Source organism: Oryzias latipes, chromosome 16, assembly GCF_002234675.1.
Source record: "Oryzias latipes chromosome 16, ASM223467v1".
In the NCBI taxonomy this organism is placed as follows: domain Eukaryota; kingdom Metazoa; phylum Chordata; class Actinopteri; order Beloniformes; family Adrianichthyidae; genus Oryzias; species Oryzias latipes.
In genome coordinates, this window is record NC_019874.2 from 21,124,814 (window position 1) to 21,137,885 (window position 13,072).

Sequence of the window (13,072 nt, forward strand, 5' to 3'; positions counted from 1 at the left end):
AACTTGAGAAGCAACTGCTTGATTAGTATTACTGGAAACCTGATTTTTCTTGTCAATGCTAAATATTTTATGCTATTAAGAAAGTCTTACATGAGAATTTCTTCTGCAGTGTGGACCAATGTAGAGCCCCGCTCAGTTCCAGTCTTCCCTTGGCATTCATTGGTTCCTTTTCTGGCACCGACCCAATCAGATGCTTCCCCTCAGCCAGAAGAGGGCCAGCACCCAGTCAACCACCCTCAAGCTGCCAGCCTAAAGACAGGTGGGTTATATATTTGTGAATGGCCTAATAGCTGTAGAAAAGATGTCATGATGATTTTTGAGTTTGATGTTTAAAAAAAAAAAAGTTTAAAATTTGTAATGTTTTCCTCCAGTTTTGAACCATTAAATGAGACTTTCTTTTTTTTTTCCTTCCTTAGAATGTCATGGGGCAGCATCACTTTCACAGGAGCCCACCGAGGTGCCTCCCACTGTAGAAAGAGTTCCTCCAACTCGGCCTCTCCCTTCCTCTTATGAGCCGCTTCCAGAGAAGGAGAAAGGAGATGCGGAGAGAGAGAGGCCCGACAGTGAAACTGAGAGTGACGTGGATGACCCGTAAGGACCAATTACCCTGTTTCCACATTTCATCAGATTTGAGGTTGCATATAGACACAATGTGCTGCACACAAACCTTTGTCTTTGTACTTTTGTTGAAACGGTTGCCTGTCCAAGCAAGCTTTCCGTTTGCTTTGAGGTGCTGTGTACCCACACATGCAGAACAGGAGTGTGATATTTTCTGTGTCCTCGCTCTAATTTGGGCAGAAGAACTGTGCTAGAACAAAGCAGATAGGAACAAAAGCTTCCAGTTCTGATCTTTGTCCTCCAATGAGAGGATGCGTGGCCGGGCAGTCAAGAGATTTAGACAAAAACGCATATTATCCGCCCATATATATTTTATTAAAAATCTACCATCTAAAGCTGTTAAGGGAATAATAGAAAGAATATTTAAAGCTCACCTGTCAATACCAGCTACACTGTCATTTTTCTGTGCCTTGTGTCTTTTAGGTTCTTACCAGGAGTGGTACCTGAGCCGCCCATCACCACATCACCAGTAAAGAGGCGTACCCAGTCTCTTAGTGCACTACCCAAAGATGGAGATAAGAACAGTCCAGGAAAAGTAGGATTTCCTTCAGGTCCACACCAGTATTGTTCTCTACTTTACTAGAAGGAATTTGAAGATCTGATATTTGCTAAATTCCTCCCTTATAGAGAGAAAAGGACCACATCCGGCGACCAATGAATGCATTCATGATTTTTAGCAAGCGTCATCGAGCCTTAGTGCACCAGCGCCACCCGAACCAGGACAACAGGACAGTTAGCAAGATCCTTGGAGAATGGTGGTATGCTCTGGGACCAAAAGAGAAACAGAAGTACCACGACTTGGCCTTCCAGGTATTTGGATGATTGTAGATACCCACCATTGATTGTATAAGAGAACTGGACTGAGTGACACCTCCCCCCTCACGTTCTCTTAATAGGAAGTGCCAGCTGATCCCAAGAAGCCAAAATCCCATAGACTTCAATTGAGAAATAAACAGCTATTTCTCATTCATTCTATATTCTCATTATAACCATTCTTTTCTGCTACCTTTTTTTTAACATGTTCTTGCTAATCTTTTTTTCATGATATTTTATGTAGTGCAAGTTATTCAAGTTATAAACTGGCCAGTCAGATGCCTCAATAATGTTGAATGTTCAAAACGTTTGAACAGGTGGTAGTGGAGTGGACTTCCAACAAGCTCACTCCTGATTGGTGATGGTTGTTGCCATAGAAATGTTGACTCGGACTGTCTCGAAATAATCCCTGCTTACTGACGTCGTCTGGTTCCAACACGTCTACGTCCATTTTGCGAAAAAAATAACTGCGACTGAATTGATTTGGAACCGAAAGCTAGTGATTTTCTATGGGTGACATCACACCCACTCGGTCCAGTTCTGTTACAGAGTCGATGATTCTCACATCAAACCCCTGAGAACCTGACAGATTTGTTGGGGCATAAACTTCTTTTTTCTCCAGCTCTTGTTTCTGACCAAATTTTGACTTGTTTCTAAAGTTATGTTTTCTTGTTGACCTAAAACTACCTTCATGGGTTTTTAAAAAGCACAAGAAAGTCTGGTGTGTTTTGTTGAACCAAAACAGTATTTCATGTAAATGTGTTTCTTGTCTCTTGTTCCAGGTTAAAGAAGCCCATTTTAAAGCCCACCCAGACTGGAAATGGTGTAACAAAGACAGGAAGAAGTCCAGCTCTGAAGGCCGTGGAGTCCCCGGGGCCAAAGACATCAGAGAGAGAAGCATGTCTGAATCCACAGGTAAGTTCTCTTCATCGCTTCCAGTGTACGGAGATGTGTATTTATACATTAGTATAATTCTTCCAGACCTCTAATAGCCTTGTTTTTCCACAGAGCCTCATTCTGTGGAGCTGAAGGGTGTGGGTCCAGGTTTGGTGGGTGTCTCTGAGAGGAGCACAGCAGAGGAGCATGTTGGCCAGCTCACCCGTCCTAGAGCCTTCTCTCAAAGTGCCATGCACAGTCTGGGTGACAGGGGCAGTAACACTCAAGCCCTGGCAGAACTAGCACAGGTGACAAAAAACTATTTGGCTGTGTTTCCATAATAAAACCAATTTTCCTTACTTCAGTGTAATTATTAGTTGTTTTTTATGTACCTCATGCCATTATCAGAACTTGTTCAACATTACATATGTTTATGGGTGTGGTCATGGCAATGTGCTGCACACAAATGTTCCACATTTAAAACATAACCCCATCCACCCTGACATGCTGCTGTATTTCTGCAGATGTGTGGTGAACGTGGCGGTCAGTTTTCAAGCCATGCCCCTTCACTCTCACAGAACCAGCGAGGCGTCAGTGAGGACATGACCAGTGACGATGAGCGCATGGTCATCTGCGAGGAGGAGGGGGACGATGATGTCATCGGTAAGACAACCCTTCCCTATGATGTGGTATAGATAAGAGTAAGTCACATGTTAGTTTCCTGCTTTATTTGTCATTGACTATTTATGTGAAGCAGCTGCATTTGAAACTGTACAGAGTAGGTTTTACTGTTGAAGAATACAGACATCAAATAGGTAGACAATCCTTCCCTATGATGTTAGTGTAACATACAGTTGGGTTTTAAACCGAGGATTACGTTATCCCTACATACTACTAATAACTTTATGATGTCTTATTGAGAGTTATCCGCTGTTGTAAGGCTAAAAGAATAGCAAACGTTGCATAAAGACCCCTTACACGTGATGTCACAGTGCCTGCGTGAACGCCCTCTCTGCCATTTTGGGAGTCAAACATAGAGGGCCCTGCCGCGGATCTTTGTCATGTCGATCTTTTGTCGTCTTCCTTTTCCAATATCTGCCTTTGATCAGTTCCCTCCGTGCTGTCGGTAAAAGGAAATAAGAGGCTGCCAGATCTGCCACAGATCAGAACCCACGTCTGGTGTCTTTTCTTATAGAGCCCCCCCTGCACCAACACACAACGCAGAGCAGCGGGGCTGTGAGGAAGAGGTCGCGGTTTGTGCGTCGAAAGACTGAGTTAGATATTAATTAGATGTATTCTTATATATTGATAAAATACAAAAAGCATTCATATTATTTGGCAAAACATTTTAATGTTTCTTTAGTTATCCAGTAAAAACAAAAAGAACCAGTTCTAGCCAGGACCCTTTCAAAAGTAAACAGATTGGCACCAGTTAAAACCCAAACGTTACCCATCCCTAATTATTTAGGACGTTTAAGACAAAATGTGTGACCATAGGTCTAGCTGACACAAAATGTTCACTACAGAGTCTGCCGGCCTCGGTAGGCTGCCACCCTTCCCGTTTGACTGCAGAAATCCATTCGTTTTTGTCTTCGACAAAATGAGACGTTTGAATTTGGAGTTTTTCTGTCAACCTACAGCAACACGTGTACCATGATGCCATTTCTCTACACAAAGGTCGCTGATTTTACCTGTCGGATGTATCAAACTATGAGTGCTTGACTCTCACAATGTTGGACAACAGTGCATCTTATGTCACTGCAAGGGGTCTGTATTTGCTTTTATATTTTTCTGAGTCGCGACCAAATCCCAAGCTTTCTGGTGGAAGGGAAAAACTTTCTTTGAACCATTGTGATGGCTTAAATGCTGATCACATACAGTTAACAGAGATGCATGCAATTCAGACTAAAAATGCAATTGCTGGTATGAAAGTGTAGCTCTAGCAGTTCCTAAAGCCTTAATACACAGAAGAACCAAAATGAAGTGTAGCTGTAGTTGATTTTGTTTTTTCACAGAGGACCCTTATCCTAGCAGTTCCATAGATCTCAAATGTAAGGAGCGAGTGTCTGACAGCGACAGTGAGAACGCTTCAGGAGATGAAGGTGGTCGGAAGGTAACAGAATTTCTCTTTTTGCGGTTGTTGAATTACGTTCCAGCCACAGTGTCTTCTAGTTACCTGTTGTGACACCTACATGTCCTCTTTTTCAGAGAGTTTTTGCTCCTGTCATCTGCTCATCTGCCTCCTCTTCTTCATCACATCACACCCCCCATGGCAGGAGTGTCTCACTGTCCTCTTACCCCTCAAGCAAACGCTATGATGAGGGGAGGTCTGGAGGGGGAGGGCTTTCAGATCACAGGAGGAAGGAGAGAAGGGAAGGAGAAGGAAAGGACAATTTTGTGGTCGAGGGTGGCAGAAGTGTGCAGGCCCCTCCTCTCTCCCTCTCCTCTGGTCATTCAGTAATTTCTACATCACTAGCTGGAGGGCCCCCTCCCTCGTCGGCAGGTTCTTTGGGAACGAACCCTCTCCTGGGTATTGGGACTGTGAGGGTGGCGTCCACAGCAGTGACCAACGTGATGCGTCCTGTAATCAGCTCACCCCTCCCCATTGCCAGCAAACCTAGAGAGGGAGGCTCTTCATCCAGCCCCCACCCCCCTGAGAGGAAATCCCTGACTCCCCAACAGCAGCCTCAACTTCTGTTCAGTCCAGGGGTTGGAGGCGGGGCTGCAGCCACAGGGGGTGGGTACTACTCGTCATCCTCGCCCAATCCAGCGGGTGCAGGCGGTGTAGTCACTAACTTGGTGTTAGGAGGAGCTCTGCCTGCACAGTCAGCTGTCCAGCTCATTACCCCCTCCCCCCCTTCCCAGCTACCGCATCAGCAAGCCCTCCCCTCCACAGCTGTTTCAGCCACACACAGCCAAAGCAACGGGCCCCTGCCTGTGCCTCTAATTCAGCCCCAGTTCCTTCCTGCTTCCTCCTTGGCTCCCCCTGGGGGTAAGGCCATCACACAAGTTCAATACATTCTGCCCAGTTTACCTACCAACACCAACCCCAAGAGCCCGCCTCAGCAGCTCAGCCAGCCAACCAGTATCTTCAACTTACCCACAGCTCCACCGACACACGTGTCGTTGTCCAATGGAAAGCAGCAGGGTGCCAGTCTGCCAGCGGGGGCGGTGGGTGTGGTCAGTCCTGGATCTAGAGGTGAGCATTTTATGACAACAGATACAGCAACTTTTCCAATGCTAACCCCTTTCGTCTTTCCCTCGTTACATCAGTGCAAACACAGTCTCCAGTGCTCCAGGGTAAAATGCTGGTTCCCATGGCAACAATAAGGACTGCACCAGCCCCTGTCCAGCAGTTTCCCATTGTGACTCCACCTCTTCCTGTACAGAATGGTGCTCAGTCTGGAAGCAAGGTTAAAGAGCACTTCAGTAGCTCCAATTAAATGAAGCTTCACAATAAAAATCCATTTACACTCTACAAAAATACCCTGTGGATTCTCAGACTTGTGTACTGTACCTCAATAGATCATCCAGATCGCTCCTATGCCAGTGGTCCAGTCCCAGCTCCCTCAGGGAGGAGCAGTGCATCCTGCCAGCGCTTTCCCGGTAACAGTGGGCACAGCCGCTGTGGTGGCACCTGGATCGGCCCCTTCCCAGACAGTGCTGCTGCCACAGGCGCCTACTAGGTAAAAACGACCTTCATGTTGCTTTGGGTTCATTTTGGGTCAATGTGGTAAAATGGCTCCACTGTGGTTTTTTTAGAAGTAATGGTTTTCTGTTCATTTTGTAAACCTGTACCACAAGTCTTATTTTAATGAGATTAGTTTTGATTTAATATGGCAGGGTTATGTTCATGAAATCCTCATTGATTTACTGAGGAGTGCTGCCCTCTTGAGCCTGTTCTGTTATGAAATTAGATGTGCCTAAGATTTTTGTTTCCCCATAAAACTTTCCCATTTAAAATGTCTTTATCACACTAAATGATCTTTAAAAAACACAGCTTTCAGTAGGGAAAATTGATACCTTCTGAGAATGTGTGGTCACAAGGATTTCAGAATATGTTTTTGACATCCTTAAAGCCGTTTCTTTAACAAATGGATGAGCCAGAGCAGATGTCTGGAGGGTGTTGTAATCAAATGATGCCTCTTAAGTTTGACCTGGCTTTGATAAACGGGGGAACAAAGGCGCCTGCCCAGAAACGCGTGCCGGCCTCATTCATCCTGTCCCTGCTGCTGTAAACACAAGGAATCGCGTGGCTGCTTTGAAAGTGGTCATTTTTGTCTTTTGTGGTGAGATTTTTGCATGTTTTGTATGCAGAGTGAACAAACATTAAGATCATTTTGTCCTGAGAGAAACATGTGTGTGGGGAAAAAATGGATCCATCTTGTAGATTGTAATATTGTTTGTACTAAATTACAATAATGCCTAAAATATTAGGAGCCCATCTTGTTTCATATTCCAATAAAAGCCCAGCTCCCTTAAATGCAGGGAGTCGAGAAGAAACCAAATTCCTGGAGGGGTGCAGCTGCTGCAGTACAGCTCTATTCTGGATGTGTTAGTCATGCTGCTGGTGGCCTGAGTTGCCTCTGCTCGCCACCCCCACACTACTTTTCAGCTCCTCACACAGCACTAGTCATCTAGTGCTACTTGTGTTGTAGGCTCATCAACTGACCCCTACTGCAGTACTTCTCGTTTTGCCTTTCTTCCTCTTTCCCAGCAATTGTCTTTCTGTTCCTTGCATCAGGCCTGGCTCTGACCAAACCGTCTGCCAGCAGCATTGTTTGCCTTTAGATTTAAGTTTAACGTTTGTTCATTTCCTTCTCCTGTTTCTTTACCTGACATGAAGAATCACCTATGTCCAGTCCACTCCTGGGATCCCATCTACTCTGCCCTTAGTGTCCACAACAACCGGCTCTTCCTCTTCTCAGCAAGCTCTTCCCGTCCCTGGATCTGCATATGTCCCATCGCCATTAGCAACCCTTGGCTTCACAGCCATCGCTTCACCTGGACATACGCTGGTTCAGCCACTAATTGCAGGTCAGTGCTTTGAAAAAGAGCTTTTAAAAAAAAGAAGCTCTTTACTAAGTTAAAACATCTTGAAATTAAAAATCGGGGCTTCCAAATGAAAGTCTTGATGGTGAAGATCATATGAGGCAGAAGATTCAAAGACAACAGGCTACTTGAAGATCCATCTCCTCTCGAACAAATGAAACATATATGGTGGTAACATATGGCAACATTTTGGCATTTCTTTGCTCAGTTTAACCAAGAACAACAGACAACATCTGGGTGACTCAGGACTAAAATTCATAAAAGAGAATATTTTAAATCTATTTCAAATATTTAAATGTTGAGACATTGTTTTCATTAATTAATACTAATGAGGTTCCCCAATCAATGTCTCTCTGCTGCAGGTAGAAAAAAAGCTGATTGTTTAAATGCAGTAAAGTCACTCGGCAGAATGAAGTCAGACTACACTGAGCGTTTTAAAGAATGTCTTTGAAAGTGTGTTTTGTGTGATGCACATGTGCTCCACAGATCCTGCACCGGGCTTTGGCCCAGAACTAACAAAAGAAATCAGAACAAAGAGGAGGCCAGCAACACAATAGAAGCACAAGGGATGATGGGAATCAAAAATATACATCAAGTTTGAAAATGTACAAGTTGGTGCTCGATAATGTACCAAACCGTCTAAAAACGTACTTGATGCACTGGGAAAAGCGCTGCTTACTGAGTCATCTGCTCTTGACACAGTCGCTCTTTAGGAAGAGAGAATAAATGAACTGAAATACATGTATCTTTATCTTGTGGTGTTCCCTTTCTCTGCTACTCTTATAGGTAGGGTGAGTGGCTCAAAAATGCAACACAGCACATTTAGAAGTTGAAAGTTCGGTATTTAGTCAGTCTGGAACCACGCAGACCCCACAAACACTATCATACTCTGAGTAATGTTCCTGCTTTTTGTCTCACTTTGTTTCCTTCCTGGCTCTTTCATCCAGGTCAGCCACCACTCCTAGCTGCTGCTCAGACCCCGCAGCCCCCCACCTCAGCCCCTGCTGCTGGTTCTGGGAGCCCGATAGTCACAGCCATCTACCCTCCTTCACCAAGTGTCACCATGGCAACAGGGGTTGTTTCCATGGCAGCAGTGCCCCCAAGTGTGGCCTACACCGTCTCCAGCTCATCAAGTGTTTCCACACAAATCTTGCCTAAACACCCACCTACCCTGAGCGCTGTCGCGCCTCATCCGCAGCCCCATCCGGACAGACAAGCGGACCGGCAGCCGCCTGCGGACAGGCCCGCCGATCGACAAAATGACAGGCAGGCCGAACTGCCAGCACACTCGGAGAGACAGTTAGACAGGCAGTTGCATACCTCCAGCAGTGGCAGCTCAGTGGCACCCCCTGGTGGCTCAGCAGTGTCTTTAAGGCCTTGCAGTCCTGCCCTTCAAATCCAAATTCCTGGTATGTTTGCGAGTTGTTTTTATCCTAGATAATGTTTCATTTTTGAGAATTTTTTTTGCTGACTTAAGTTATGATTTTTAGGCAATCCACCAGGTACGCCTAAGCTGTTACAGCCTCCGGTCAGGAACCCTCACAAAGTAAAGGCAACCATTGCAACCATCCCCGTGGGGAGTTACGACGGAGGAGGCAGAGGAAAAGACCGGGAGCGTGACAAGGAGAAGGAACGGGAAAAGGATAAGGAGGCGGGCAGGGAAACTGCCAGCAACAGTCATTTTTCCTTTGATCCTGAGCCGCTAAGGCAGACGGGTTCTCCCTCAGCTCCGCCCACAGAGGAGCCCACGTCTTTAGATCGACCTCTGGAGGGCTCCAGTACCACAGACTCGGCCGACACGCGGAACAGGGAAAGCACAACCACCAAAGAGGTAAAAAGGAGCTTCACGCCCTCTGGTCTGGTCTGATCTGTCATGTGTGTAACGTCTGCCTCAAACGTTGTGTAGGCTGCATGGAAGGAGCAGGAGTCCCTCCCATCCCCCCCTCTCCCCCCTCCATCAACCACAGAGCCCGCTTTACCACCTCCACAGACTGACAAAGACACTCTGACGCCCAAAAGGATTAAAGCTCGTCCACCACCGCTAAAGAAGACCTTCGACTCTGTGGACAAGTGAGTCAATGCCTTTGATGGAGCTTTTTGCAGAAACTATCGATGAATAGTGTAAATATATACACTTTATATTTTGTTTTTGCCCTTGCTGGACTGGCAGGGTTCTTTCAGAGGTATACTTTGAGGAACGCTTCGCTGAGCTGCCAGAGTTTCGACCAGAGGAAGTTCTGCCGTCACCGACCTTGCAAAGTCTGGCCACTTCACCCCGTGCCATCCTGGGAAGTTATCGGCGAAAGAGGAAGAACTCGACAGGTCTGTCAAGCATTCAAGAAATCCTTTCAGATCTCGTCTTAGCTGTGACTGAAATTGAGGCAAAAGGATCAACTGACCTGGTTAAAATATTTGCTTACTAATGAAAGTACTTTTAATGAAGACCTGTGTTAATATTTCAGCCAACCCTCTACACATTTATGGTCACAGGGGCCCTGTTAGAGCAAAATTAACTAGTGTGGTAGTATAACTCAAAATGGGATGTCCTCGCGTATGGATGCCAGGTCTAAGAGGTCATGCTGATGTTCCCTGTCTGTGTTGGGTTTTGATTGATTTCAGATTTGGATTCTGCCACTGATGAGCAACTCTCACCAAAGAGAAAAAGTCGGCGGCGATCAAGCTGTAGCTCTGAACCAAACACGCCTAAAAGTGCCGCCAAGTGTGAGGGGGACATCTTTACTTTCGACAGAGCAGGTAAATAGAAAAGTAAAGTCACATCAATACAGCGTTCCCTCGCTAGATTGCCGTTTACCTATTCTGCCTTGTTTTTATAAGAGCAGATTACATTCTGAGCCCTGATTGGCTGTAGACCCTTGTCTATCAACCTCCTCAGTGCCGTCTCTCTCTAAAGCAGGGGTCACCAACCCTGTGCCCGCGGGCGCCAGTGCGCCCGCGAGCACCCCTTGTGGCGCCCGCAGGGAATGCACCCCATTTTTTTTTTTTTTTTTTTTTAATTGAAGCAAATATTCAACAAACAACCACGGCATGTCTATCAATGACAACAATATCAATTCTGAGATAAAGGTAGACAAAAAAAAACAAATATAACTTAAAAAATAATAAAGTAAGGGTCTATTACAAAAGTTTAAATAGATCAAATAAATTACACAATATCTGGGCGTTCTTGTGATTCATGTAATGTAAAGATTTAGAGATTAGGTTGAGACATCCATTAATGTGAGGTTTTACCTTTAAGAATTTACAAGTATGAATAAAATGCTTTGAAATTACAATCAGTACATTAATCAGAAAGTCCAGATTTTTGTCAATTAATTGTAATCAAATTTTAATTATATTCCAATTTAAAGGGTTAATGATGATATCTTTGGCTTTAAGCCAATTATGAAAAGAAGACCAAAACTTTTTTACATGCAAACATTCGAAGAAAAGACAACCATTTCACCGTTTCTAGATCATTTCCACAAAAGACACAAAGATCACTGTCCCAGTTAAAGCGAGAATGTAAAAAAATGATTGGAAGGCTAAATATAATTTAACGGGAATGCTCCAAAAATAGCACTGCTCATATAGCAAATCAATATATTGTGGTGATCTGGGGGTTAGCCCCGCCTTCAACTTGACTCATGGGAAGTGGGGAATCTTGGTGTGTTAAATTGCTCACCATAAGTGAGGGAGCTGTGAGCAGAATTGAGGTTAATGCTGTTTGGCTGGTGGTGGGGGTGTTCAAAATAAACAGACAGATATGATTGTCCGCTAACTTATGTGAGTGTCATTTTTGACAAACGGGGGTTGTGCTTTGCATGAGGCACAGGTAGCTGATTCAGACATGTCCAGTGGAGCTGCTTCTAAGTAAGAAGATAGTGAATCAAGACTTGAGCGCAACGGTACCGGCCTGGATATTAGAGGGTAGTGATTCAGTGCTTGCTATTGGTAATTGATGCACTTTAGTTCTGCTATTGTGAAATATATGGCAGAGTATGGAACGGTCCTGAAACTTACGAATCGGCGTTCCTGCCTTTGAGAAAAAGGCGCGTGTGTGTGTGTGTGAGGAGGAGAAGGGGAGGGGTAGTGGGCGCAGCTTGCGAGGTGAAACGTCGCATGGAGACCATTGCGCTACACCTGGATCATGGGGTAGCTTATGACTCAGCTCATTTTAATAATGTCATTCTTTACTAATTATTGCGGACATTTTCAATACTTGTCTGTATTTTCCATATAAATGTATTTTTACGGTTGTTTAGTTGGTGATAGTTACTTATAAATAAAGACAGCAGGTAATGCAGGCTGGAAAACAGCTGCATTTTTTCAGACCATGAATAAACAATAAATAATTTGTTTATGAAAGTATTGAGGATTTTGGAGGATTTTTAATGTTGGTGTTGCACAAAATTAGAAAAATGCCAAATATTTTTGGAGTAATCCCAGTGATGAGCTCTATGATTTAGTTTTTAATGTTTTATGAGACCTAAACATGATTTTCACAATAACAGGTTTTTAAATAATCAAATCCCTCTGATACATTTCACAAAGACACACACAGGACCAAAAACACACACACAGGACCAGAGGCACACACAGATCATCACACACCAAGCAGAAATGAACTTATTGCTAAAAAATTATGTCAGGAGTTGAGCTCTAAGAAAATGACAAAAGAGCAAAGAAAACGGAATAATTTGATTTATTATTTCTGATTATTATTATATCCTGGCTTTGTTTGTTCATATTTGCATAATTTGACAGAATATATTTATTATTCTGGATTAATATTCCTGTCTGTTTTTATTCAAATTTATGTTTGAAAAGTTAAAATTAAGTTAACGTTTTTAAAGGTTTAAAAGTTTAGCTTTAGTGTGTTCAATAAATATTTATCTTGTGTGGTTGCAACTTAAAGTCTGTTTTGGATTTAGGCCCCCTCTGCAACTGACTTTGACCCCCCTGTAATACGAGTCTAAAAAATTCATGCATGTTTTTGTGTGTAAAATGAGCAAATAAAAATAGGGCACACAAAAGGAAGTCCTCAAATTGTGTTTTTTTTTTTTTTTTGGGGGTGTGCTAGGAGGTTTTTAGTGGCGCCCTTCATACCACTTACTGCGAATGAAATAGCCCTCGGTCTCAAAAAGGTTGGTGACCCCTGCTCTAAAGAATGCATTAGGCATAGTACCATCAATCTCTAAGATCTTTGGTTTCATTCTATAAAACTGGACTTACTTTTCCAAAAACGTTGAGTTTAAAATGGAGAGAAAATTGCGACAATGTTCATGTCTGTCTGAGAAAAGTGTATAAAATGTGTAGTGAGGGGTTTTACAGCTTCAAAGAAATCTATAATATTAAAAAAAATAAAGAGAGAAAACTACTTTGCATATTTTCACCAATTGCAGTTTGTTTTTGGAACGTAACTTCCACGATAAACGAGGGAACCCTGTACTCAATTTCTGCTATACTGTACATTGTTGTGAACATGGTTTTAATGTTTGTAATCCCAGCCACTGATGGGGAAGACATCCTGGCTGAACTGGAGTTTGAGAAAGTGCCGTACTCCTCCCTGAGGCGAACTCTGGATCAGAGGAGAGCTCTCGTCATGCAGCTGTTCCAGGAGCAGGGCTTCTTTCCATCAGGTAGTGCAGAAAGTCCCGTGTGCTCATTCATTTGGGACATATTTTTAGCTCTCTTCAGAATCTGAACCATTTAT

At 43.8% G+C, this 13,072-nt stretch overlaps 1 protein-coding gene across 8 annotated transcripts in view; it reads left to right on the forward strand.

The window, feature by feature from the left end:
* cic (capicua transcriptional repressor) overlaps positions 1-13,072 on the forward strand; it is a 39,534-nt gene that overhangs the window by 23,847 nt on the left and 2,615 nt on the right. For 5 of the 8 annotated variants that reach the window (XM_023964417.1, XM_023964419.1, XM_023964418.1 and 2 more), the window contains 18 exons: positions 110-259; positions 417-591; positions 1,042-1,153; positions 1,246-1,428; positions 2,214-2,346; positions 2,440-2,615; positions 2,832-2,970; positions 4,323-4,420; positions 4,516-5,506; positions 5,581-5,720; positions 5,833-5,993; positions 7,154-7,344; positions 8,307-8,768; positions 8,850-9,190; positions 9,266-9,429; positions 9,521-9,681; positions 9,979-10,113; positions 12,867-12,998. In XM_023964417.1, coding sequence (XP_023820185.1) covers positions 110-259; positions 417-591; positions 1,042-1,153; positions 1,246-1,428; positions 2,214-2,346; positions 2,440-2,615; positions 2,832-2,970; positions 4,323-4,420; positions 4,516-5,506; positions 5,581-5,720; positions 5,833-5,993; positions 7,154-7,344; positions 8,307-8,768; positions 8,850-9,190; positions 9,266-9,429; positions 9,521-9,681; positions 9,979-10,113; positions 12,867-12,998 — 4,044 coding nt within the window. The remainder of the gene's footprint in view (positions 1-109; positions 260-416; positions 592-1,041; positions 1,154-1,245; positions 1,429-2,213; positions 2,347-2,439; positions 2,616-2,831; positions 2,971-4,322; positions 4,421-4,515; positions 5,507-5,580; positions 5,721-5,832; positions 5,994-7,153; positions 7,345-8,306; positions 8,769-8,849; positions 9,191-9,265; positions 9,430-9,520; positions 9,682-9,978; positions 10,114-12,866; positions 12,999-13,072) is intronic. The other 3 variants (XM_023964424.1, XM_023964422.1, XM_023964423.1) reach the window with 3 other exon arrangements.